This window comes from Candoia aspera, chromosome 2 (genome assembly GCF_035149785.1).
Source record: "Candoia aspera isolate rCanAsp1 chromosome 2, rCanAsp1.hap2, whole genome shotgun sequence".
NCBI lineage: Eukaryota > Metazoa > Chordata > Lepidosauria > Squamata > Boidae > Candoia > Candoia aspera.
The window spans coordinates 198,607,685-198,631,550 of record NC_086154.1 but is presented as its reverse complement, the minus strand read 5'-3'; the positions used below and the strand labels follow the sequence as shown (position 1 = coordinate 198,631,550).

General features: G+C 38.3%; 1 protein-coding gene across 1 annotated transcript in view; it reads left to right on the top strand.

The window, feature by feature from the left end:
- Positions 1-8,446, top strand: part of LOC134491418 (guanine nucleotide-binding protein G(q) subunit alpha) — a 119,160-nt gene extending 110,714 nt beyond the window's left edge. The window contains exons 6-7 of the mRNA XM_063295165.1: positions 5,707-5,860; positions 6,868-8,446. Of these exons, the coding sequence (XP_063151235.1) occupies positions 5,707-5,860; positions 6,868-7,058 (345 nt within the window). The 3' untranslated portion in view covers positions 7,059-8,446. The remainder of the gene's footprint in view (positions 1-5,706; positions 5,861-6,867) is intronic.
- Positions 8,447-23,866: the final 15,420 nt, after the last annotated feature.

Below are 23,866 nucleotides of genomic sequence, written 5' to 3'. Positions count from 1 at the left end.
TTTGGCTCCAGTTATTTTGTATCATTACCCATTGTAGCTCCCCTCCTCTCCTTCCCAATAAATGTTAAGTCCCCCTGAAGGATGTTCTCTTCTGTTCTGACTGAAGCCTATGGCCCTCACTTTGCTTCTAATCATTGGTCAGTGAAGAAATATCCAGTCTTTAAACACTGTATCATCTAGGGATTATTGCAGTTAGATAGCTATAGGTCTTATTACCTGGTATGGCTATAATTTAACCAGTGATGCCTCCTTTAAATCTGCTGGTAGTTTTGCATTCTTCAAGGATGCCAAACCATTTCAATTGTATTGTTCTTAAACAGTGAAAGGCCCTAACGGTATAAATGGAACAATCAAATACAGTAAATGGTTTTTCAAAGAATAAAAATGTGCGCACACATACGTATACACATACTTTGCGCCTTAGTCTGTTTCTTGTGGTCTCTTCCAGATAGGCTTTTTAATGTGTGTTGGCAGTAGTTTATTACAGTAATTTCATAATGCATCTAAAAGTCTCTGTCATCTATTAGTCGTTAGACCATCTGTTTTTTTCTCTTGTTAGGGATTATCCGTTTAATTAGTAATACCATGAACAGAAGCACAGTTCTTCATATACAAGAGTGTTCTTTACTTCTTCGCTTTCATACCTTTTGAAGTGAAGTTGCTTTGATGCTATTCCCCGTCCATTTCTTCAGACACACTAGCTTTTGTGAACATATGTTCTGTTCTACATATTTGCACACACACCTTTTAAAAAGAATAAACCAAAATTCCTGGATTTCAAAATACTTCAAATTCACATTTTTAAATATACTCTGTGCCTCCTCTATACATGTTTCTACATTTTCATCTTTACCAAATAAAACTGTAGGTTTGGGGCCTAATAATAATGGACAGCTTATCTGCAAATACCTTTCTTTTAAAATACTTCATTATACAGTAGAATTCCCTAAATTAGGATATCTAATCTTTGCCATTTAGCAAAATAGAACCTCATGTTTTAATCCTAAACTAAAATCAAACATAGGGTATTGTTTGCTGTCCTTAGAGTTAGGGTTAGACAATGTAATACTTTCTTTTACAGTATGCTGAACCACATTTTAACATATTGGTGTGGCGTCCTTGTGTGCTGCCATTATGTTAAAAAATATGATAACACTAATTCTGAAGAAGTAAGATAATTGCAGAGATTACCAGCCTTCAAAAGATAGTCTGGCCTAATTGTATTTTTATTTTCCTATACGCATTAGTAGTGCCTTAGCTAGGCAGACTCAGCAAAATACGCTTAAATGTATTCTAAGGCATACACAGTTCCCAGGTACTTCTGGAACACTGTAGCAGTTCTTGTGTGGAGGTTTTTCCCAGAGTGCAATAGCTACTTTACTAACTACTTTAAAGCCAGGGGCCTAGGTTAGTCCTTGTGTCCCTGGCACTTGTAGCTTTTCTGATAATGAGCAGAAACTCCACTGCAGAAGTATTTTGGGATTCATTAACCAAACATTTTGATAAGATACGGCACTGAGGATTAGGCAGTGCAGATGTGTAATGCCTTTTAAGATCAACTGTCATCAGTAAAGGAACAAGCAGTCAAGAAATACGCCACAGGCTAGCACTTGGTAGAGCAGCCATACAGGCCTTGGAAAAGATATTTAAATACCATGATGTGTCTGTGTCTACGGAGATTAGAATTATTCAAACCATGGTATTCCCTGAAACACTCTATAGAAGCAAAAGTTGGACTTTAAAGAAGCAGGATAGGAAGAGTATTGACGCTGTTGAGCTTTGCTGTTGAACTTTGATGTTGGAGAAGAGTCCTGAGAATATGGTGGACAGCCAAGAAAACAAACCGATGGATCATCAAACAAATCAATGCAGAGTTCTCCCTCGAGGCACAAATGACCAGGCTTAAACTATCCTACTTCGGACATATGTGAAGATCCAGCTCTGTGGAAAAGGTTCTAATGCTGGGAAAGGTAGAAGGAAAGAGAAGAAGAGGATGACCAGCAGCAAGGTGGATGGACTCAGTTACAGTAGCGATGAGTACCCCATTGGGAGACTTGAAAGAACAGGTTAGGGATAGATTGTCTTGGAGAAAATCTATCCACGTGGTCACTAGGAGTCGAAAAAAACTTGATGGCACGTAATCAATCAAGGCAATATTACTGTACACTCAGTGAATGTGGCATGAATTGTAAATATTTTTATTACAAACTGGGTGAAAAAAATCTGGAAAATGGATGGGATGGAATGATGTGATGCTGCACATAGGGGAGGTTCTTTTAAGTAATTTTATTGAAGTTTATAATTACAATAGTAAAAACTAATGCAAACTAAAAAAAAAGATAGGAAAATAGAAGGAGTAAAAAGTGCAAAAGAAAAAATAGGAAAGACATTAAAAAAAGAAAGAAAAAAGAAAAGAAAAATAATATAGTAAAGAGAAAGAAATATGTAAAGAAGTGACTCCCAACCAACAAGTATAAACAATTTTAGTAACTTTTCACCTCCTCTTAAATTACAACAAATGATCTCTTTTTCCCATATCCTATCTCCTGTCTATAAACAAATCCATAAAGCATCATTATTTCAGTCCGGTGTCAGCAAAAGTCCATTAAGGGTTACCAGAAATAACATATCTATTTAACCATGATCAAATAAACCAACTGTATATTCCTTTTACTTCTAACAATCTTAATCTTTAGTCTATTCAAATAATGTCATAGAACTTGATGTCTTTTTTTTTCTTCTTTGAACCTTCTCACAAGATTCTTCAAAGTTTTAACAAGTCTCTTGTACATCCATGTAGAAAAATTACCGAGGTCACTCCCTTGGTTTATTGTTTCTATGTCCCTTTTAATTATTAAAACATCAGTTTCTTTTGTATGTCCAGTATAACATCTTTTTCCATGTCCTTCTTGTAGTCTTATTTGGTAATCCACTTTCAACTCAGTCTTTGTCATGTCAGGTAAAACTTGTTCCTCTTCCATAACATCTTTTAGACAGAGTCTATCCATAGAGGCAGCTACCACTGTTGTCATTATTAATATCAATTTCTGAGCCTTATTTTTTAAAAGTATCCTTCAATATTTTCAGTGTTAGAGTATTTTGCACCATTCTGTAGCTGTTAATCAAGTTTATGTGTTCTCCTTTAATTGAAATTTTTAGTTCCCTCTAGTGTCCAATTTTTAAAATCTTATTAATTTTTTAAAATTCAAAACAAAAGCATTTTCCCACGGAAGGATTCTTTATAACTAATTCCAAAATCTTATTTCAAATTTATCTGGATCTTTAGTCCATTTGTAGCTTTCTAAAATCAAAGTTTTAATCAACTTTTTGCTGTTTATTTTTCTTTAAAAAATACGTTCTTAAGCTTGTAGTTAAAATTTTTCTTTCATTAAGGATTGAAGGCAGACTCACCTGGTGTTTTCAGACTGGTCGCTCCAAAGGTTTCTAATAGCTGAAAAGTAGTTAATAAGCAATTTCTAAATGTGATTAGAAAAGGAAGTATGTGAACTTAGTGTCCTTTTAAAGTTGCCAACCACACCTTGAGGAAGGTGGCTATTCCCGCATCTCCCACTGCTCAAAAGCCGCCGGAGACCACTGTCTTGCGGTCTCCTTGTGAGGCACAACTGTCTGGAGCACTTGTGGGCAATCTTCCGTCCTCTTCTTTATCTGGAGAGGTTCGGAGACTCAGTCTACTTGCTGGCTCTCCGTTCTTTGCCATGGTCATCAGCTTTGCTTTTCAGGGAGCTATGAAGTCTGCCATTTCTTCCTCCGGAAGTCCACACATAGAGGGAAGTACACATTTCTACTTCCAGCTTTCAAACAGAACTCTCGTATACATTTTATGCACATAACAGAATAAAAGCCTACAGTGGAGACAAGCAATGTATAGCTCTCCAGATCTCATCAGGTAAGGAATGATAGTTCAGCAACATCTGATAGATCAATCTTCACCTACCTCTGCTTTCTGTAGCTTATAAAAGTTAAATACAATACAGGATATGCAGTTTCTTTTTTATATATGTAATTTCATATTACTAGGTCATGCTGTTTTATACCCATAGAACATTGAGGCTTTCTTAATGAGACCAAAAGCAGAGGGTTCTAGAAATGTGAGTTAACTGTGCTTCCTTCCTTGCCATTTCTGTAGAAAGAGATAAGTAGTCTTTCCTACATAACAACCTTTGCAGGTCCCAAAGTGTTTCTGCTTTGTAAAGCTGGGATCTGGGTATTATTCCCTGACTGCTACAACTGCAGACAGAATGTCGATTGGCAGAACCACATCTTTGAAAATGCCATTTTGGAAAAAGTTACACCCTATATTTGCATCATATTTGTGTTTCGCTAATAATTATCAAAAATACTTCCTTTCTTTGTTCATCTCGCTGGATCTGCGTGTTCTGTAAATACATTACTGGATTTGATCCCCTGCTCATGAAATATTTTACTCTACACTGTATGGAAGAAGGGTCTGGAAGATAAGCTTGCATTTGGTTGAATACTTTATCCCTTTCAAGTTTTATATCTCTATTTTATTACTGTTTTTATTAATGGCTTCAGTCAAGGCAAATCTATGCTTATGGCAGCAACGTGCACTCTTATTTACAAGACCACATGTGGCAGCTCCTGAAAGCTTTGGATGCAGCCTGCAGACCTCCTCCAGAAATTGCCACTAAGCTATAATTAATACTCCATTTTAATTAAATTCAATCAGATGTGCTTTTCGCCCAGGCCCTGATTGTTTTCTTGTCCCAGACTCATCTACTTTTTGGAATGATCCCTCCAACTACGCTAAGTGCAGTTCTCAAATTGACAAATGTTGCTTGCCCCGGCATATGGGAATAACTTCTGACTGGCAGGACTGTGTACCCCTATGTTGCTAGAAATTGATCATAGCATTTTTTTCAACAATTAAATGTTCTAGTCCTTATTGTTGAACAAATACTTGACTCTTGGGATTATGTCCGTCCTGCTGTGACTGCAGGCTGATAGTGTGAATTATGTGGGTTCAGTTTTAATTTTTTTTTTTTTAAAGACTAAATATTTTTCTCCTTTTTTCACTTTAATTCCTCTTCTATTGGGAACTGAAGTTAAGCTACAGCACATTAAAGCACTGTCCAGATAGTTCTTTAAACAGTACACTGCAGTATTAGAAACAAGCTAGAAGTTCAAGCATATCTCCTCCTGTCTTTTTCACAAATTCTTATTTAGTTTCTTGGGAGGAGAGGATGTTGGCTCATAAGCTAAGTTCCCACTTTGTGTTAAGCCATTATCGCGCTTCTTTGACTTTGTAGTAAGACATTGTTATTTGTCTTCCAAATCAGGAACAAAAAACTGGTCCAAGTTGGCTTTTAAATTGGCTTGGAGAGAAAATATTAAGTGTAGTAGGCTGATTTGGAAGTCACTTCAGCCTATGATTAGTGCTAAACAAGAAACTGAAAGGAGAAACCATGTGCTAGAGGGCAAGATGAGAGACAGTGCACACCTCCGCTATTTTCTAGTTGACTGGATGAATTGAACCTTGGTATTTAAACAGAACTCCAGATGCATTCCTGTGCCTATGCCTATTAATTATATGGTTGTCCATCTGTCCAAGAAACTCTGGGCAGCAGACAAAAAATTTTTTTTGACCAGATTGTGCCTTTGAAACCTTCACTATAGTATAGTATTAATTATATTAATGTACTTAACTATTTTTTTCTCTTCCAGAATCGAATGGAGGAAAGCAAAGCACTATTTAGGACAATTATCACATATCCCTGGTTCCAGAATTCTTCAGTCATTCTATTCTTAAATAAGAAAGACCTTTTAGAGGAAAAAATAATGTACTCACATCTAGTTGACTATTTCCCGGAGTATGATGGTAAGTTGTTTTTTTTTTAATAAGACGTTGTGTGCAAATGGTGCAATAGCAAGAAGACAACATCATAGAGTTGATAGAAGAGAACGAGCTTGCCTACTGTGGTTCTGTGATACTACAGCTACCTCTGTGTTCCAAAACTTCTAATTAAATGGTGCATTCTTAACTACATGTTAAGAGTGTCAATTTTTTTCGTTGACCAGAAAAACAGCCCTTGAACATACCATGGTTTGTGTTTTCAGTTCATTTGAATAAGATTTGAAAAGGAAGAAGTACTGTCCATATGACTGGAGAAGGTTGTGTGTACAGAATCGGAGTGATGGAGTTTAACATCTTTGACATTCTTCCTAATCTCATGGGATTAACAAAATAGGATAATTCAAATTCAGATGCTATGAACTGCATGTCTTACTAAAAGGTTGTGGTTTGTTAAATTGCTAATTACACAGTCTGTGCCCTGTCCCTCCACTTATTGAGAGGTGGAGAGAGATAGTGCACCAGTTGAAAAATTTTCCCGTAATTGAAGCAAAGAGAAGGGTTTTTTCCCCTCACTTTTCCCTCCACCCTTGGAAAGCTGACAGACTTCTTTCCCATGGCTATATTGCTTGGTGTACTCATCTGTCTCCCAGTGGTAGTCACTCTAATCTTGTTTTAAAATGAGGTATTTTGAGGCATTTATCTTCTTTCTCAATCATTTCTCCCCCTGTACTCTCTTTATATGCTTAAAGTAGTACTTTAGCTCCCATTCTAAAGTACTGTGAAATTCTTGCCTTCGCTTTGTTTTTAACCAGCTTTAGTTTAAAAGGTTAAGTTGCAATTCTCCAAGTTACATGGTTGTTGATGAAGATGTTGGGATGTGTCATTTTGCGAAGTCTGGAGAACCACAACTTCTCTTCCATCCTTCAATATTTGGTCCTCATTTCTTGCTGAGAGATCACCACAATGTAATAATAGCCATTTATATCCTTTTCTAAAGATAAATTGAATATACTTCTTTTCTGGTATAACAGGACCTCAACGAGATGCACAGGCAGCAAGAGAATTTATCTTGAAGATGTTTGTTGATCTGAATCCTGAGAGTGAAAAAATTATCTACTCCCATTTCACGTGTGCCACAGACACAGAGAATATCCGCTTCGTCTTTGCTGCTGTCAAGGACACTATCCTACAGTTAAACCTGAAGGAGTACAACTTGGTCTAACTGTGCCTCTTAGATCTCCACCCACCCACTTTGGGCAATTGAAGATATTCAAGAGGGACTGTATTATCTGTGAAAATGATCTGCATAATACTAATTTATTGCTGGCCTGGACTCTGTTAATATTTGCAGAGTTTGTAGTAAATATTACAATTTTATTTAAACTTTACAGAGGAAAAAAAAACAAAAGATGCTGAACTACATTCACAGCACATTTCCTCATTTTTTAAGTCAAAATTTTGTGACTTAATGTGTTCTAAATTCTCAGTTGTGCACACACAAAAGGATAGGGGGTTGGGTTGATTTTTTTGTTGTGACTAAAGCAAAATCAAGTTGGGGTCTCCCTCCTATTGTCTCTGCCTGTGTTTGTCTTGATTTATTTTTTCAGGTACAATGACCTGGCCCCACAAGTTTCATTTCCAGGTTTCCTCCTTAGATCTGTGGGGAAAAAACCTGTCATTAGAATTTCAGCCATCAGAAACTACTTTTATGAGGGATCAAATCTATTCTAATTTTATTTAATTTTTGGCAGACATAAAGAATATCTATCTTTTGGTGTCAACTTTGCACTGAAGGAATATTGTTCATTGAGAATATTATAGCAGTGTTAAAGATTTTTATCAATAATTGTCACATAGAAAATCAGAAAACTACACAGCAAAAAACCACTAAGAGGAACATTTCTTGAAGCAGGATAACTTTTTGATCTGTAATTGCCATTCATTCTCTTCCAAAACCATTCTTTAAAAAAAAATCCCTTCCCCCCTTTTTTGCTTCCAATATCACAGTTGCAAATATATACCATGGAGCTACAATAGCCTGGAACATCTTTTTTGATCTGTTTTTAAATTAAGCAGACTATCTAGATTTCTCATTCCAATTTCAGTTTTTTTTAATTGTCTGCAAAGTATTACGTTGCCAGATTTTGCTCTTTTTTTCTTATATATGGTAACTACAAAATGTAAGATAGTGATTTAAAATGCCAAGTTAACTGATTGGGAATCTCTTCCAGACAACTGCCAAAGGTTAAAGCAACTAGATTTTAGCTTTTTTGTTTTCTCTTTGTACTAAAAAGCTTTCCATTTCTCAATGCCAAGCTTCCCCCCACCTCAACATTACAAGTGAAAATTGGTGCTACATACATATGGCCTAATTCAAAAACAGTTTTAATATCTAAAATGCCATAAGATCGACAGTGTTCTTATTTTCCTTCTTTACTAAGGCACTTTTAATGGAAAAAGACAAAATTAAAATAATTTTTAAATAGGACCCTTTGTAAGACAGAGAGAAAAAGAGAGACAATGTACATATAAAGTTACGTGTGTAAGTGTGTGAAATGGCAAAATGGAAGGCTAAACCTTCCCTACTATGCATAATTTTTTGAGAACAAGTCCAATGGATCTGAAGAATGCACTTCACTTGCTTTGGTGAACATCTCTCTCTCTCTTTCTCCCTATTCCCCCCCCCCCCTTCCTCTCTCTCTACCTTGGACTGACATCAAATTTTTAAAGTTTTGTGTAAGACAATTCTGTAAATAAAAATGGTCAGTTTGGAGAGTTGTACACGTGAAGTAGAAGAGTCAGATATGAAATTGGACTAATTTTTCTAAAAGGTGATTTTTGCAGCTCTAGGGTTAAAATAGATTCTCTGCATTAGACTTTGGGGCAGAGGAGGCAGTGAATACAATAAATTACTACTAAACTTTAAGTGTAGCAGCAATCTGCCAAGCATTAGTATTACTGGCACAAGGACCAGATTCCCAGTATAACATTTTTAAGATAATGCTTCATGGATAATCTACAACATATTCTAATAAGACTTAATTGACCCTTAATTCTTTCTATTAAAATTGATGAAAACTTGGGTTGCTTTTGTTCCCTTATCAGGAAATCTTGTAATTTTAAAATAGTAGGCCTAGTGCAATTATGAATGCTATAATCATTGTGTGATGTGAATATATATATATATATGTATGTGTGTGTGTGTATGTGTGTGTGTGTGCGCGCGCGTGTGTGTGTGTGTGTGTGTGTGTATATATATATATATATCAGCATCCATACTGGCTTTGTAATCATTTGGGGCAGATTGAATGTGCTGTATTGATATGTATCTATGTAATTGTAATGTATGTCTTACAGATTATTCACAATTTAAATAATGTTATTTTATTTACTTTTTTAACAGAGAAGAATGTACATTTTGTCAGTTTATTTCTGACTAGGATTTTTTTAATTTTTATCTACAAACAATTATTATAGTTCAGAGTGGTACTAGCATCGTGTAGTATAAAATCATTTGCACTGCCCTGAGTAGAAGCAGAGTGGAAAAAAACACACACACAAACATACACACCGAGGAATTTAAGCTGTTTCTTGTCGGGTTGCATTGTTCTTTGGCAAACGAAAGGGTTAGTTTGCATCTCCAGTCTTTTCATGGTAATAGTCTCAAAAATGATTTTTTGTTTTTTATTTTGCTTTGGTTTTTTACCACAGTGAAGATTCCCTGTGGCCACTTTACATTTAAGGAGTTATAAGCTATCAGGGGCCACTGAGCTGGCAACTCTGTGATTAGTTGTCTGCTTTTATAAGGTAATAGGAGCATATATTGAACCCATTCACAGGAGGGGATAATAGTCCCTTTACAATAAATCTCCAGGTGCAACAACATGATCATGAAAAATCACGTTGGGTTGGAACCACTCTTAAATATGGGGTGCACATTTCAACATATATTCCATTTGAACACTATTTCCAACACACAATGGGTATTTGAAACACAAAAGCTTCGTGCTACCAGGGGATTCCTAGGAATTCGTTTTAGCAGGATTTTTCATCTATTACCCCAAAAAACTCATTGCTCAGATGTCACTTCCACAAGTATGTCATGTCATAGTAAAGAAAAATGTAATTTTTTTTAAATGTAACAATGTTGCAGCTGAAACTTTTATAAGTATTTTATGTTGGAATGTCAAAACTAAGCCTAAAATTGGCTCTATTGGGAAAGGGGGGAATGACACACAGATCTTAATTTACAGGATTAGGGATTTTTTCCTGATGTTGACACAAATGAAGGATATCATACAAAGGAACTGTTGCTTAACCATTTTGTTCCCATTAAGCTTAAGAATGGAACCTGAAGCATTATATATACGACATTACCAATTTTAGGGGTTCCTTGTCCTATTTCAGCAAGGAAGATTGCTACTGTAGGAGTTGAATTTCCGTATAGCATTTGAAATGGCAAACCCCTCAGTTTACAGAGCTTTCCTCCCAGTGTTCTGAATGTACAAGAGGAACAAGTGTTGTCAAGCAGATACTGAAGTAGCCAGAAAGTGGCTAGTAGCCTTGGTTCATCTTTTTCATCAGAACTGACCTTGTGAAAGTGACTTTGTATCTGATGTCCAAGTTTTCAAAGCCAATTTACCAGATCTTTACTGAGGACTGGATGTGAAGGTGGTGTACACTTCGAAAAGAATTCAGAGAAAGTCCTTTGAGCCCCTTGTAAGGGGGAGCCCAGTACCTGCTGTTCGTTAAAGGAGCTGTCATTTTTCAGGCTTCTGTATGAGCCTGCAAAAAAGTCATGTCTGTCTGAAGGAATCTGTGCACTAAAATTAATGAGACTCTTAAAGCAGGTGAAACTTCTTCAGCTCACTCAAGCATGAAAAAGCAGAGAGGTGCTGGGCTTGTGATTGTATGAGGCCAGAAGAGGTCAAAACCCAGGCCTACCAAACGTTTTCATCTTGAAATGAATGGAAGTTGTAACTAATTCCCATACCTGGTGTATGACAATATCTCTTCTTTTTAAAAGGGAATAAACAGACCTTTCCAGTTTAAGTGGATTTTTTTTCTTTTTTAAAATATAGGTTGAAGGAAGGAAAGAACAGAAGAGGTTAAATGTGCTTTGGGATATGGAAGTGTTCTTTATTATGGATCCTTGGAAGAATATTGGAAGCATCTGAAGGCAGGAGAATCAAAAAATATGAGGTGGCAACCTCAACAGTGGCCACCATCTTGACCTCTTCCTACAGATCCCTGTATTTTTAAATTTCCATAATAAGGAATTTAAAAATGACATATTTTTTCTTCCTCAGCTGTAGTATAGGTGAGCCCAGATATTAGTGCCTTCCATGTGACCCAAAGTAAACTTAACAAAACAAGATGTGTATCTTTGCCAAAGCAATGTAATGCGAATCAGTTTCTTGGAAAGCTGTGTCTTAATAATTATTAGGACTGCAGTCTGCTTGAAATTTGTTCCCAATCCATTTTGTATTTACTGGAAGTTGTGCAACAGTGTCTCTCATTCAACTCAATGGGGCTTGTGTAAGAAAGCTGATGGATCATATCCAAGCATATAAATGTTCTTTCTAGAGGAGACATCCATGGCTGCTCTTTTTCTAAACCTCTTGAAACCTGCCATTCTCTTAAGTTAACAAAAGTCCAGACCTACAATGGATGGATAAATGGACAAGAAGCTTTTCCTTTCTATTCAAAAGTGGGGATTATATGAACCAGTTTCATTTTAATAGTATAATGGCAGGATTTTTTTTTCCTGACTTCAAGTTTAAAAGGGAACAGACTTTTTATGTGATACATCAGTCACGAATGACTGATTTGCCAAAAAAATTATAGGGAAAATGTCTGCATATTAAAGAAACAGCTAAGCTTTCACAGCTTTTGGCTGCGAGTGTCAAATGACTTTTGTCATATCCGTTGACCTCTCCCATTTGTTTTGGAATTCTCACAAAAGTTGGATTAAATGATTAAAAGAAAAATTTAAACGTTAGAACATACAACAAAAATAAAATGTACACAAATAAATTATAAAGATGTGCTCCTCTCCTTGGAACTCTACTGTATTTCAAAATGAAACATATACTGAAGAGCTATGCTTTCATGCCTACAACAACAGTACTTTCATTTCACAAGTGGGAACACAGCCAAATAGAGCCCTATTCAAGGGTGTCTGCAGGGTGGTCAAAAAAAGTCAAGGTTATGGCCACATCCATATGATCAAAGCCCCACTTCTTTTTTATGTGCAATGGCTGTGGCTGCTATCTTGACATTTTTGACCTCTTCCCTAAGGCCCTATTTTAGGGAAAATATAATCATACAGTTAACAGGGCTTTGGAGTTCCATCATATTGTTGATCTCAAATTGTGGAAACATTGCAAATGATTAATTCCTGTTATTTAGACAGATTCCTGGCTTTTGTAAATAGCTTTTTAGCCCACATTTATACCTCATAGTTGATATTAAATGTATATTTTTGTTTTATTTGTAGCCTTATTCTAATTAGCAAATTCATTTGTGCATCATTATAGCCCCTAAACTAGAGTTTTGTGTTTGCTATCTGGGCCTTTTAGGTGAATGAGACCTTATTCACTTAAAGATACAGTGTTAATAAATATTTCTGCTTTGATCCTGAATTGTCCAGGAATAATTCACATAGCTCATTTGCACATTAGACCTTGGTTGCAAGGCATGGCTCCATCAGCAGCACATTTCTGTTCTTTTCTAGCATATGGGAATTTATTTTAATTGTGGTTAAATAGCATTACTTAATGGCATTTAAAACATAAATAATCCCAGTAATTCTTAGCATGCCTACATTCATGCAAGTGGGTCACTCTCCTTATATTTCCTTCAAAGTAAACCTTTGAATGCAGTTAGTACGATTTTATAGACAATACTCATGTTTGAACAAGTTCTCTGAAAATGAAATAGGAGCTAGTAAGTTTAAGTAACAAGATTTAATACAAGTTTTAAAAGTGCCAGGAAGCAGAAAGATTCAGCTGTATATCCTTCCTTCAGCATACTTGTAAAATGCAATTTATTAGTAATTTCTTTATATCAGTATCTTGGAAGCTAGCCTTATAGGACTTATACTGTATGTTGAGCAGATGGGACTCTTGTACTTTTAACTCAGCAGTATTTTATAACTTACACTTGTTCTTAATATCTTTCAAATGCATGCATCATCTATGATTTGAGACTGAACCTTTTTGACAACAGCTAATGTATAATATTCCCCAAATGACCGCACTAGTTAAAATTACAGCATTATGGCCATACTTTTGTATTCCAGCATCTTTCTTCCTCTACATTTGCATCTCTTAAAGTACTTTTGGCTCATTGTTATCTTTAAATGATCTTTTATAATTATATTATAGGAATAAATACTTTTATTCCCATTATTGTTTCGAAGTGCGGTACTGTATCTTAACCAGGCATGCTAATCTGTACAAAGCTACATATCTTGAATATATTTGAAACAGATAATATGTCCCCCCCACCACATATTGGATGATATATCTTCAACATCTTTAATACAGATGGGCTATTTCACTGTTAAGATATATTAATACAGATGGTCATATACATAACTACTCAAAAGAGATCATTGAGAAGTTGGTAATAGGTGTATCATTTTATATTAAGCAAAAAAGTTAAGTACTATGCATAGGTCTCTGCTAAAGAACATATTTTATAGCTACATAAAACTTCATAGGTTTTTCTTTCTTTCTGGAGACTTAAAACATGGATTTGTACTGCACATCTACTGGCTTTTGAGTTTGAAATTGCAGCTACTCATTTAAGTGTGTGATAAGAATTTTGCTAATCCAATTTAAGATAATGCTCAGAATGCAGAACAACCTCAAAATCAAATAGCAATCAGAAGTGTATAGGTCATTACAGTTAATAGCAAGCAGCCTAACCCTGCATCCTACTTTAATTACTAGGAGACCACATTTAGTTAAATTCTTGCTTAGGTGAGAATTGTGTTGAGTGTAAATTGTTCATAATATTTAAATAGAATGGGAATTTCAAAATTCATACGAGAAAAGCTAACTGGATTTATTTTATAGATGATTAATCTGTACTCAATATTTTATCTGAGTTGATATTGTCTACATTTCAAACACAGCTTTGTTCAGCATACTGCCTGGTCCTTAAAATGAAAACGAACAATTAGAAGCAAATTTGGATTATGTTTTGCCAATCGTGACCACTGAAATTTAGAATGATTGTTTCTACCAAGGAAAAGGCTATATTTTACTCTCCACGATATACAGTAACCCCAGCTATAACCCCTGCTTCTTTGTGCCTATATGGGATGATAATGATAGAAGACTAAATATTGCAGTAGGAAATGTAATAGTGATTGTAGTAGTTACTTTGTATTACTTGTCCATGAACAAAGTACAAATGGTTGAGCATATGAAACACTATAAATAATTAAAATCAACCAGTTCCCATAAACCAATCTGTCATATGTTTCACCGATATTATTAATAATTGGCTGCACAGATCTCCCCAAGTGTCCTCATTTGTTTGTTTCCCACCACTAGCATAATATTTTGATTTTTGACCTAACTGATTTTTGCCTGCTGCCTGCAATAATTGATATGGAATGATACTGCATCAGGCCTGCTGGATTGTTTTCTATAACTATGAGTTATATGATGATCTGGGTTATTCTACTATTCTGTCTCCCAGGCACTACAAGGGATGAGAAAGCGGGAGAAAAGGGTCAGGCAGCTGAAATCGAGAACATACAGATTCATTAGGCAAAAGAGTAATTAATCCCAGTTAACACCTGAAATGCAACAAGGGCATTTTAGTGAAAAGCATGGTCAAAGGTGAGAGTCAAGAAATCCAAGACTGGGAATTTTTGGCACACAACTCAAAGTGGGCAATCACAATTATTTGCACAGGTATTTGCTTCTTTTGTGGTGGCTGTTTCCTCACTGACCCCAGGACCCAGCTAGCATTCATTAGTAGAATGGTGACAATTCTCAAGGACCCTGGCTTCAGAAACAGCATTCTTGTATAATTCAGCTAGCCGCTTTTCTCCTCATGTTCCAAGACACCTCAGGCATCAGAACCTGGGTGTTGGTTCAAGAGTCCCTAAATGTGGAAAAGGCAAGTCAGATCAAGTTCCTGTCCAGGCTAGGGCTGAATCCTCAGGTAAGGGAGGTTCTGTGGGCTCAGTTACTGTGGTTTCCACCATCGCTTCTTCCTTTTCTGATCTTAAGCTGGCCACAGTATACATTAGTTGTTTCCCAGATAATTTTCCTTGAAAATAGGAAAGTAATTTTCTGAGAATTTGGCAAAGGAGGCAGACAGTTTCAGTCTAGATTGCCCATTTTGTGGGGAGCAAATCTTAAATTAAGAGGCCTCTTCATTTTGGACATATGTGACATCTCCAGTTCACTGACAATCCTTAATTCAGTTCAGATCATGGTTAATGACAGAGCCACATTTGAGATGTTTTGAATGTTTTTGTCAAGGAATTTTACAGAGGGATCAAATCATCTGCTTTTCCCTTCCTTCTTTTGTTTTCTCACATTTCTCTCTTTCTCACTACAAAAAAGGGAGGCAGGAAAGATAAATAGTGTCATAGTAGTTTAATAGGTAGTGATAGGATGCTGCTGAGACAACAATCTCACTATTATGGCTTTGAAGGCATTCTGGTAGAATTAGGTATTGTGCCACTTTCTATTTTCTCCTGATACTTGTGAGTGGCCAGAGCATCTTCCACCTGCACAGGCAGCATGTTACATAGTGTCATGTTCACTGATTCAGTGTAGTTTATACATCGTAACGTTTCACATGCCATGGCGCTGAAGCGCGTTTCTGTTTGGGAGGGAGCTGCTGTGAGACCTTGTACCAAACTCTGTATGTGGAATCAGTACAATGGAATGTGTTTGGGTTATGTTATCTGTTCAAGGACTTTTCCCGCAGACCATCAGAAACCGTTAGGAGCACCTGGGATTGTGGACTTGAGAAAATTCTACAGGGGGGGGGATTTCATTTGCACCGAGGGTTTTTAGTTTGAATTTGGTGCGCTTTCATCATTCTCAGCTTTCTCTGTGATCCTGCATACTATTCTTTAATAAATCAGGTATCTTCGAATTCCTACTCATGAGTCTGATTGTGTTTTAGAATAGGCAACCATTACATAAAGCTGAGAATCACCAAAGTTGTACCGTTAGCTCCTACCAAGATCAGTCTCTTGTGAGGGAAAATAGTTAATGATGGCTGAGTCAAAATCCACAACCGGGGGACTCGAGGAGACAGTTAGCTTGATGCCCGAGTCGACGGTCAAGAGCGGAGAACTGAATCTCACCACAGAACCTTCAGAATCCCGAGACCTGTCAAGGGATGAATCGAATTCCAATTCTGATGCAGAGGAATCTGATAATGGGGAAGAGCCAAAGCCACCGGCACCCAGCAAATTGCTTGCAGAGTTGATCACCTTGCATGAAGTGGGGGAACCCCAACCAGGGACTTTGGGGACATCCTGGAAGTATCGGTTCCCACTAACCCCAGACAAAGAATCTACTACGGTGTCAACTGGGAGGAAACCGGGCACGCGAAGGAGAGGGGACTCTCGAACCCCTGAGAGACTAAGAGTGGTGGAAGCCAAAATAGAATCGATGGACTACATGTTGAGAAACCTGTCTTTGTCACTGGAGGGGCAGGGGAGACGCAGAGGAGATCCCAGCTTCCCACAACCATCCCTCATCCTCCCATCTAGACCGCCGGGGAGCGGGGCCAGAGACGGCTCCAGGATGAATCTCCACCCCGCAGAGCCTGTCCGTCAGTATCCCCACTGATGGCCAGGCTCTGCGGGTCTGATGGTGTTTTAGAATAGGCAACCATTACACATAGGCTGCAAATCAGTTGTTTGACATCCATGGTAACTTTTATTTAATAAATTCTCTGTATGCAGAACAGTTGAGTTTGTGGAGTAAACGGAGGTCTGATTCCAGTTCTCACAAAGTCCTTCAGATTTTCACACCCTGCCCTACCTTCTGCTTTTGATAAAACAGTTGGATTATTCTGGCTGCCACCACTTATCTTCCATGCAATGTCTTGTTGGCATTTGATCATTTTTTGCAAGGAGCAAGCCATTAAGGTTACTATGGTAACAAATCACTCTAGCAGAGTCAGAAGGTCAAACTTAAGTATCCTTAGTTTTGGGGGTGAAAAGGCATGACCATATAAGGTAAAAGCTCCTGATTTGCCTGGAGGGAAGCTTTCCTGGGCTTGTTTTAGTTTTGTTTTCCTTTTCTACACAGCCTCTCTTCCCAGTCCTCTCTGAGCGCGTGTGAATGCACAACTTGAAAATAGGTTTTTGTGCTTTCTGTAAATACATTTATTTTTATAGAAATGCCTGGTGTGTGTGATTTTTCTGATCTCTTGGGCCAAATGCTTTCCAGCACACTCTGACAGGTTATGGGCCCAGTAAGCAGCCCAGTAAACCTCAGAGAGAGCAGAGAGATCAGCTCCACACCTCATGTACATTTTAAAGGCAGGTAGCAAAGACCTGTGAAGATTTTCTTCAGAGCCACCTGGAGATTCTCCAGCTACTGCCGGTCTGCAGGACAAAGAAGCCAGCTGAGGTGATTTGCAAAAGAAGGAAGAAGTCATGGCTGCCTCCCAGCCCTCAGCAATGCCTCTTGAGTGCATATCAGAGACCAACTATTTGAATTGGGCCCTGAAGATGGAAATGTATCATCGCAGAGAGAATCTTTGGATGCCAATTGGTGAGAAAACCCCACAAAATCCCAGTGCTGAATGGCTTAGACAGGATGAGCAGGCTAGAGCCACCATTATCCTGGGAGTTGAGGACAATCAGCTAGTGCATGTGCGAGGCATGCAGTCTGCAAAGCAACTTTGGGACGCTTTGAGAGACTTGCATGTAAAGGCAACAGCAGGGAGTAAAGTTACCCTGACAAAAAAGCTGTACAAAGCCTACCTAGCAGAAGGAGATAGCCTTCCTGAGCACCTGCATTATATTCAGCAGCTGTTTGTTGAGTTGCAGGAGAGATGAATGGAATTTGCACCTCTCACAAAATCCTATATCCTGCTGTCCTCATTGAATGAAACGTGGGACATGCTGATTTGTACCCTGGAGGCTATGCCTGAAGCAGGACTCACCCCATCGTATGTAACACAGTGCTTACTCGCTGAATGGGAGAAGAGAGAGGAAAGACCCCCCCCCATCTCTTCTAGAAACCTGCAGCACCAGAAAGCAAGGGAAACTGAGGCAACACAATTAACAGCCATTTAGGTGTAGGGACAAGGCAGCCACCCTGGAAGACATATATGGGGTCCCCTTACCAACCTTTGCCCAGATTGAAGAAGCTGCTTGGACAAGCAGCGAAACATTTCTACCAAAAAGAAAGAAATCCAGTTGCCATGACTCAACCTACAGACAATTCCACCTGGATGACTGAGAATCTTCATTGACATATTTATCACCATATTGAACAATCCTTTTCTCCTGCTGGATTTTGCACATTAAAAGGCATAAGAGCAGTTAAGGCATCTTTTCATCTGGTCAGTTGGCAAGCTTATGCATAGTAATAACACTTATGATTTTGGTCATAAAGAAAATAATTAATATTTCATATTCTTATGTTCTGGCATTTCACTTTGACTCAATGTTCAGTTCTTATTCAGAACCATGCCAGCCCTTTTTTCTCATTTCTCTCCTGTTCTTATCTTAGTCTGGTTTAAACCCTGTAAGCTTAGCATATATTTTAAATAGACCTACTGTTTCTGTTTGTGGTTTAGTTTTGTTGCATTTCCATATTGGCTGTATATATGCACATGTGGAATAAGGACTGAAGGTGGCATGTTCAAGGGCCTGTGGTGGTAGGGATGGCTACAGAGCAGTCTCTTTTCCCCTTTTCCCATCCAAATCATAGTTTTGCAGGGCTGGTTTTCATCTTAAAGAAACTGTGGGGGACATTATTCCATTGTACTGGATTCAATTCAAAATAATAAAGTTCAATCTCAATTCAGTCCATCAGAGTGTTGCTACCATGAAAAGTAATGCTAAAAAAGATAGTGTGAAAAGTATATGCTCCTTTAAAAATGTTCTCAAGGCATACGAGGCTTGACATCAAGCTTTCTTTGTGATGTTGATTCCCTTAAAAAAGTCATGGCCTTCCACTCTAAAAAAGAAATAAATGTTATTTGTACTGACTCATCATTTTGGTCACTGCAGGTTCGACAGTGACAAAACATGAAACAACATAACCAAGAATCAAAGATTATGCATATTACATATTTCAATTGCTTTAATTACAAGACAAATTAAAAGGAATTAAAACTTGATGGGGCAAATGCACAACTGATGGAAGATAGTAATTATAATAACCGCAAGGAGGGGATCAAAAAAGTCATTAATGCACCAACAAGCATGCCATCAAAGCCCTGCCCTTTTTTCCATGCATTGTTAAAGGATGCCTCTGTGTGACTTCCTCTCATCCACAGCACATACTGAGCCCAGCTAAATTCAGGTTGTTCCCATCCAGCAGAAAAATAATATTATCCATCTTCTTCCAACACAAGCCTTGCTCTATGTATGTTCTATGTTGCTTTGGCAGCAACTGTGACAGGGGCTGGATCCAGCCAGCTCCCTACTGAATACTGTAGGATGCCCTCTCTTCTCTGCTCCTTGATGACTTCTGTCTGTGTCCATTTTGATTTGTCCTGCTGGGATGACATTACACCAGGAGAGGAGTAACAGTACCAACATCACTAAAGGAAGCATAGAGCAAGATTTCTCTCAAGATGCTGCTACTCTTTTTGCTACAGCAGTAGACTGGACTTCTTTGGGTAATTAGAGGAGTCTCCCCACACTAGCAATGTTGCAAGAAATACTATACAACAAGAACCAAGAATACTGAAAAATGGTAAATCAGAACCTACCTAAAATAAATGTAAATGGTGAAACCTGTCACTCGAGCCATCTGTTAAAACCTGCCTCCTGCTCAGCACAGCCAATGATAGGGGAGCAATTGGTGAGTGGTTTGCCCATTAGTTGTGCTCTTAATCACTTAACTTCCCCAGCAATACTACAATGGCTCTCTTAAGCAATTTTCTTGACTTTTCTTCCTATGAATTTTAATAGCAACTCCTTGTGGTTAAGACCAAATAAATACAAAACTGGAAAGTCTAGCAATGAAATACAGCACCAGGTTACGGACACATACATTCCATGTTTATCACACTTAAACAAAGTGCCTTTGTATTGTGATTATCTTGATATATTTTTATTGATTTGTTGTTGTTATTTTAATCAATGTGTTTCAAACTGCTGTATGGCAAAGGGCAAGCTAAGCCTTTGTTTTATGTATATATTTTCTAGATGGCTCGGGAATTCTGGAAGTTGAAGTCCACACATCTTAAAGTAGCTGAGGTTGAGAAACATTGATTTAGATACTTACTCATATTATTCTTGTTTTAGTTATTTATTAATTTTAATACATTTATATAGAGTGGTAACCAGATTGTCATGTGAGACCAAAGGCGACAAATTATGTATAAGCTTTTAATGATATAAGTAATATATATTTTGCAAAAATCTTCTTAGCTTTTGGGCTAAAGGCAGCTTTGTATTATGCATTTGGAGGTATGGCTATGAGGGCTGCATATGTCTAAAAATGATTTGCTTTGGACCTCATTCAGGCACAACATCTCTTTGCTTCTCATTCAAGCAGCCAGACTTTTTCAGGCTTTTATTTGAACCTGAACAAAAAGAAGTTGCTGTTTTAAGGGATACTGTTAATGCTTTCTACTACAGATTAAGGTTACTATGGTAACTAATCATTTTGGCCAGGTGAAGAAGTTGAATTCAACTGTCCCCTTTTCGAATGTTAATTTTTGCACCTGGGGGAAAGAACTTGCCTGGACTTGTTTTAGTTTCAGTTCCCCTTCTGTGTAGGCATGTAGAGAGTTAAGCAGCTCTCACTGAGAGCCTGTAAAAATGCAGAAGCTTTTAAATATGTTTTGCTTTCTGTAAATAAAATTACTTTTATAGAAATGCCTGGTGTGTGACTTTTCTGATCTCTCCTGGGCCAAAGGCTTTCCTAGCAATCTGCCAACAGGTTATGGGCCCAGTAAACAGCCCAGTAAGCCCAGTAAAACCCAGAGAGAATAGACAGATCAGCTCCACACCTCATGCACAATTTAAAGGCAGGTAGAGGGACGCGGTGGCGCTGCGGGTTAAACCGCTGAGCTGTCGATCGGAAGGTCGGCGGTTCGAAACCGCGCAGCGGGGTGAGCTCCCGTTGCTCGTCCCAGCTTCTGCACACCAAGCAGTTCGAAAACATGCAAATGTGAGTAGATTAATTGGTACCGCTTCGGCGGGAAGGTAACGGCGTTCCGTGAGTCATGCTGGCCACATGACCCGGAAGTGTCCTATGGACAACGCCGGCTCCAAGGCTTTGAAACGGAGATGAGCACCGCCCCCTAGAGTCGGACACGACTGGACTTTACGTCAAGGGAAACCTTTACCTTTACCTTTTAGCAAAGACCTGTGAAGATTTTCTTTGGAGCCACCTGGAGATTTTTCAGCAACTGCCGGCCTACAGGACAAAGAAGCCAGCTGAGGTGACTTGCAAAAGAAGGAAGAAGCCATGGCTACCTCCCAGCCCTCAGCGATGCCTCTGGAGCGCCTATCAGAGACCAACTATTTGAATTGGGCCCTGAAGATGGAAATGTATCTTCACAGAGAGAATCTTTGGCTGCCAATTGGTGAGCAAACCCCCCAAAATCCCAGTGTTGAATGGCTTAGACAGGATGAGAGGGCTAGAGCCACCATTATCCTGGGAGTTGAGGACAATCAGCTAGTCCACGTGCGAGGTATGCAGTCTGCAAAGCAACTTTGGGACGCTTTAAGAGACTTAAAGGAAACAGCAGGGAGTAAAGTTACCCTGACAAAAAAGCTGTACAAAGCCTACCTAGCAGAAGGAGATAGCCTTCCTGAGCACCTGCATTATATTCAGCAGCTGTTTGTTGAGTTGCAGGAGAGAGGAATGGAATTTGCACCTCTCACAAAATCCTATATCCTGCTGTCCTCACTGAATGAAACGTGGTACACACTGATTTGTACCCTGGAGGCTATGCCTGAAGCAGACCTCACCCCATCATATGTTACACAGCGCTTACTCACTGAATGAGAGAAGAGAGAGGAAAGACCCCCCCCCCATCTCTTTTGGAAAGCTGCAATACCAGAAAACAAGGGAAAAGAAGGGAAAGGAAGCTGAGGCCACAGCGCTAGCCAGCCAGCAATGCTTCACTTGTGGTTCAGCTGGACATTTGCAGAAAGACTGTGCCTTGAGACCCAAGAGTAGAAAGACAGAGAAGAAGAACACAAGGGCAACACAGAAGAAGGCTCTTCAGACAACCCAAATTGCACAGGTTGCTGAGAAGGGTAATTCTGATGTATGGGTGTTAGATTCTGGGGCCAATTGTCATTTATGTAATTGTAAAAGCTCTATTGTGTCACTGTCTAAAACTGAAAAAAAAAAGTGTATCTTTGGCTGATGGGTCTGTGACTAAAATTATGGGACAAGGTGACTTGTATTTATCCTGCTTGGGAGAAACTGTAAAAGGTGTGTTGTATGTGCCAAATTTACAATCAAACCTTTTATCTGTGGCACAATTGGCTGCAACAGGGTATATCATAACATTTAAGAAAAATGGTTGTGAGATACGTAAAAATGGAAAATTGTGTGCTACTGGTATATTAAAAGACTCCTTGTACATTGTGCAAAATGCAAGGAAGCCAAGCTGCAAGGCTGCAGTTGGCAACACTCCATATCATGACCAATGTGTACACCTGATGCACAGGAGATTTGGTCATACTAATTTCAAGTATATAGCACAAATGCCACAGCTGTGTGCTGACCTAAAGATAAAACCCCGTGACAAATAGTTAGACTGTGTAGTTTGCAAAGAATGCAAAACACTAAAAGCTCCTGTGAGTAAGCACAGTGACAGAGTTACAACTAGACCTTTGGAAATTGTACACTCTGACATTATTGGTCCTTTTGCTCCAAGTCTTGGACAAGCAAGGTATGCAATGACCATCATTGATGATTTCTCAAGATACACATTTATCTACATCTTAAAACACAAAGATGAGGCATTTGAGAAATTTAAAAGTTTTGTGACATGGGCAAATAGAAAATTCCCTAGGCCTGTATCTGCACTCCAATGTGATAGAGGAGGAGAGTACCTTTCTCACCAATTCAAAAGGTTCCTAGTGGAAAAGGGGATAGAACAAATTCTTTCTAACCCTTATACCCCTCAGCAAAATGGTGTTGCTGAAAGAAAGGGCAGAACCTTGCAAAATGTGATGGAATGCATGCTTAAAGATTCACATTTATCTTTTAAGTATTGGGGAGAGGCAATATCTACTGCCTGTTATGTACAAAACAGATTGTATAACTCTGTGATTCAGGACACTCCATTCCATTTGTTTTATGGTGTGAAACCAAAGGTAAACCATCTTAGAATGTTTGGTAGCACTGTTTGGGTTCATATTCCAAAACAACAGAGAAGGAAAGGAGGCCCCACAACAAAGAAAGCCATCTTTGTTGGCTATGAACAAAGCCAAAGAAGCTACAGGTTCATAATGGGAGAGAAATTGATAATTAGCAAAAGCATTTCTTTTGCTGAACAAAACTGGGGGAGATTAAACTCTAGCTCTCCAGTTGATCTGACCACCACAAGAGAACAGCAAGGACTTGCTGATAGTGATCTTTTGCCTGATGAGGACATTAAACCAGAAAAGCAAACTGAAGATCTGTCTGATGAGACAGATGTGTCTCAGGAAAGTCATAGGAGTCAAAATTTAAGCCCTGTATTACCTCGCAGATCTCAGAGAAGTAATAAAGGCGTTCCTCCATCACGTTTTCAGGCTGAAACAGTAAAGGCTTTTCACATATTCACAGAACCTGAGTCTTTAGAACAAGTGAATGCTTTACCACCTGAGATTGCACAAAA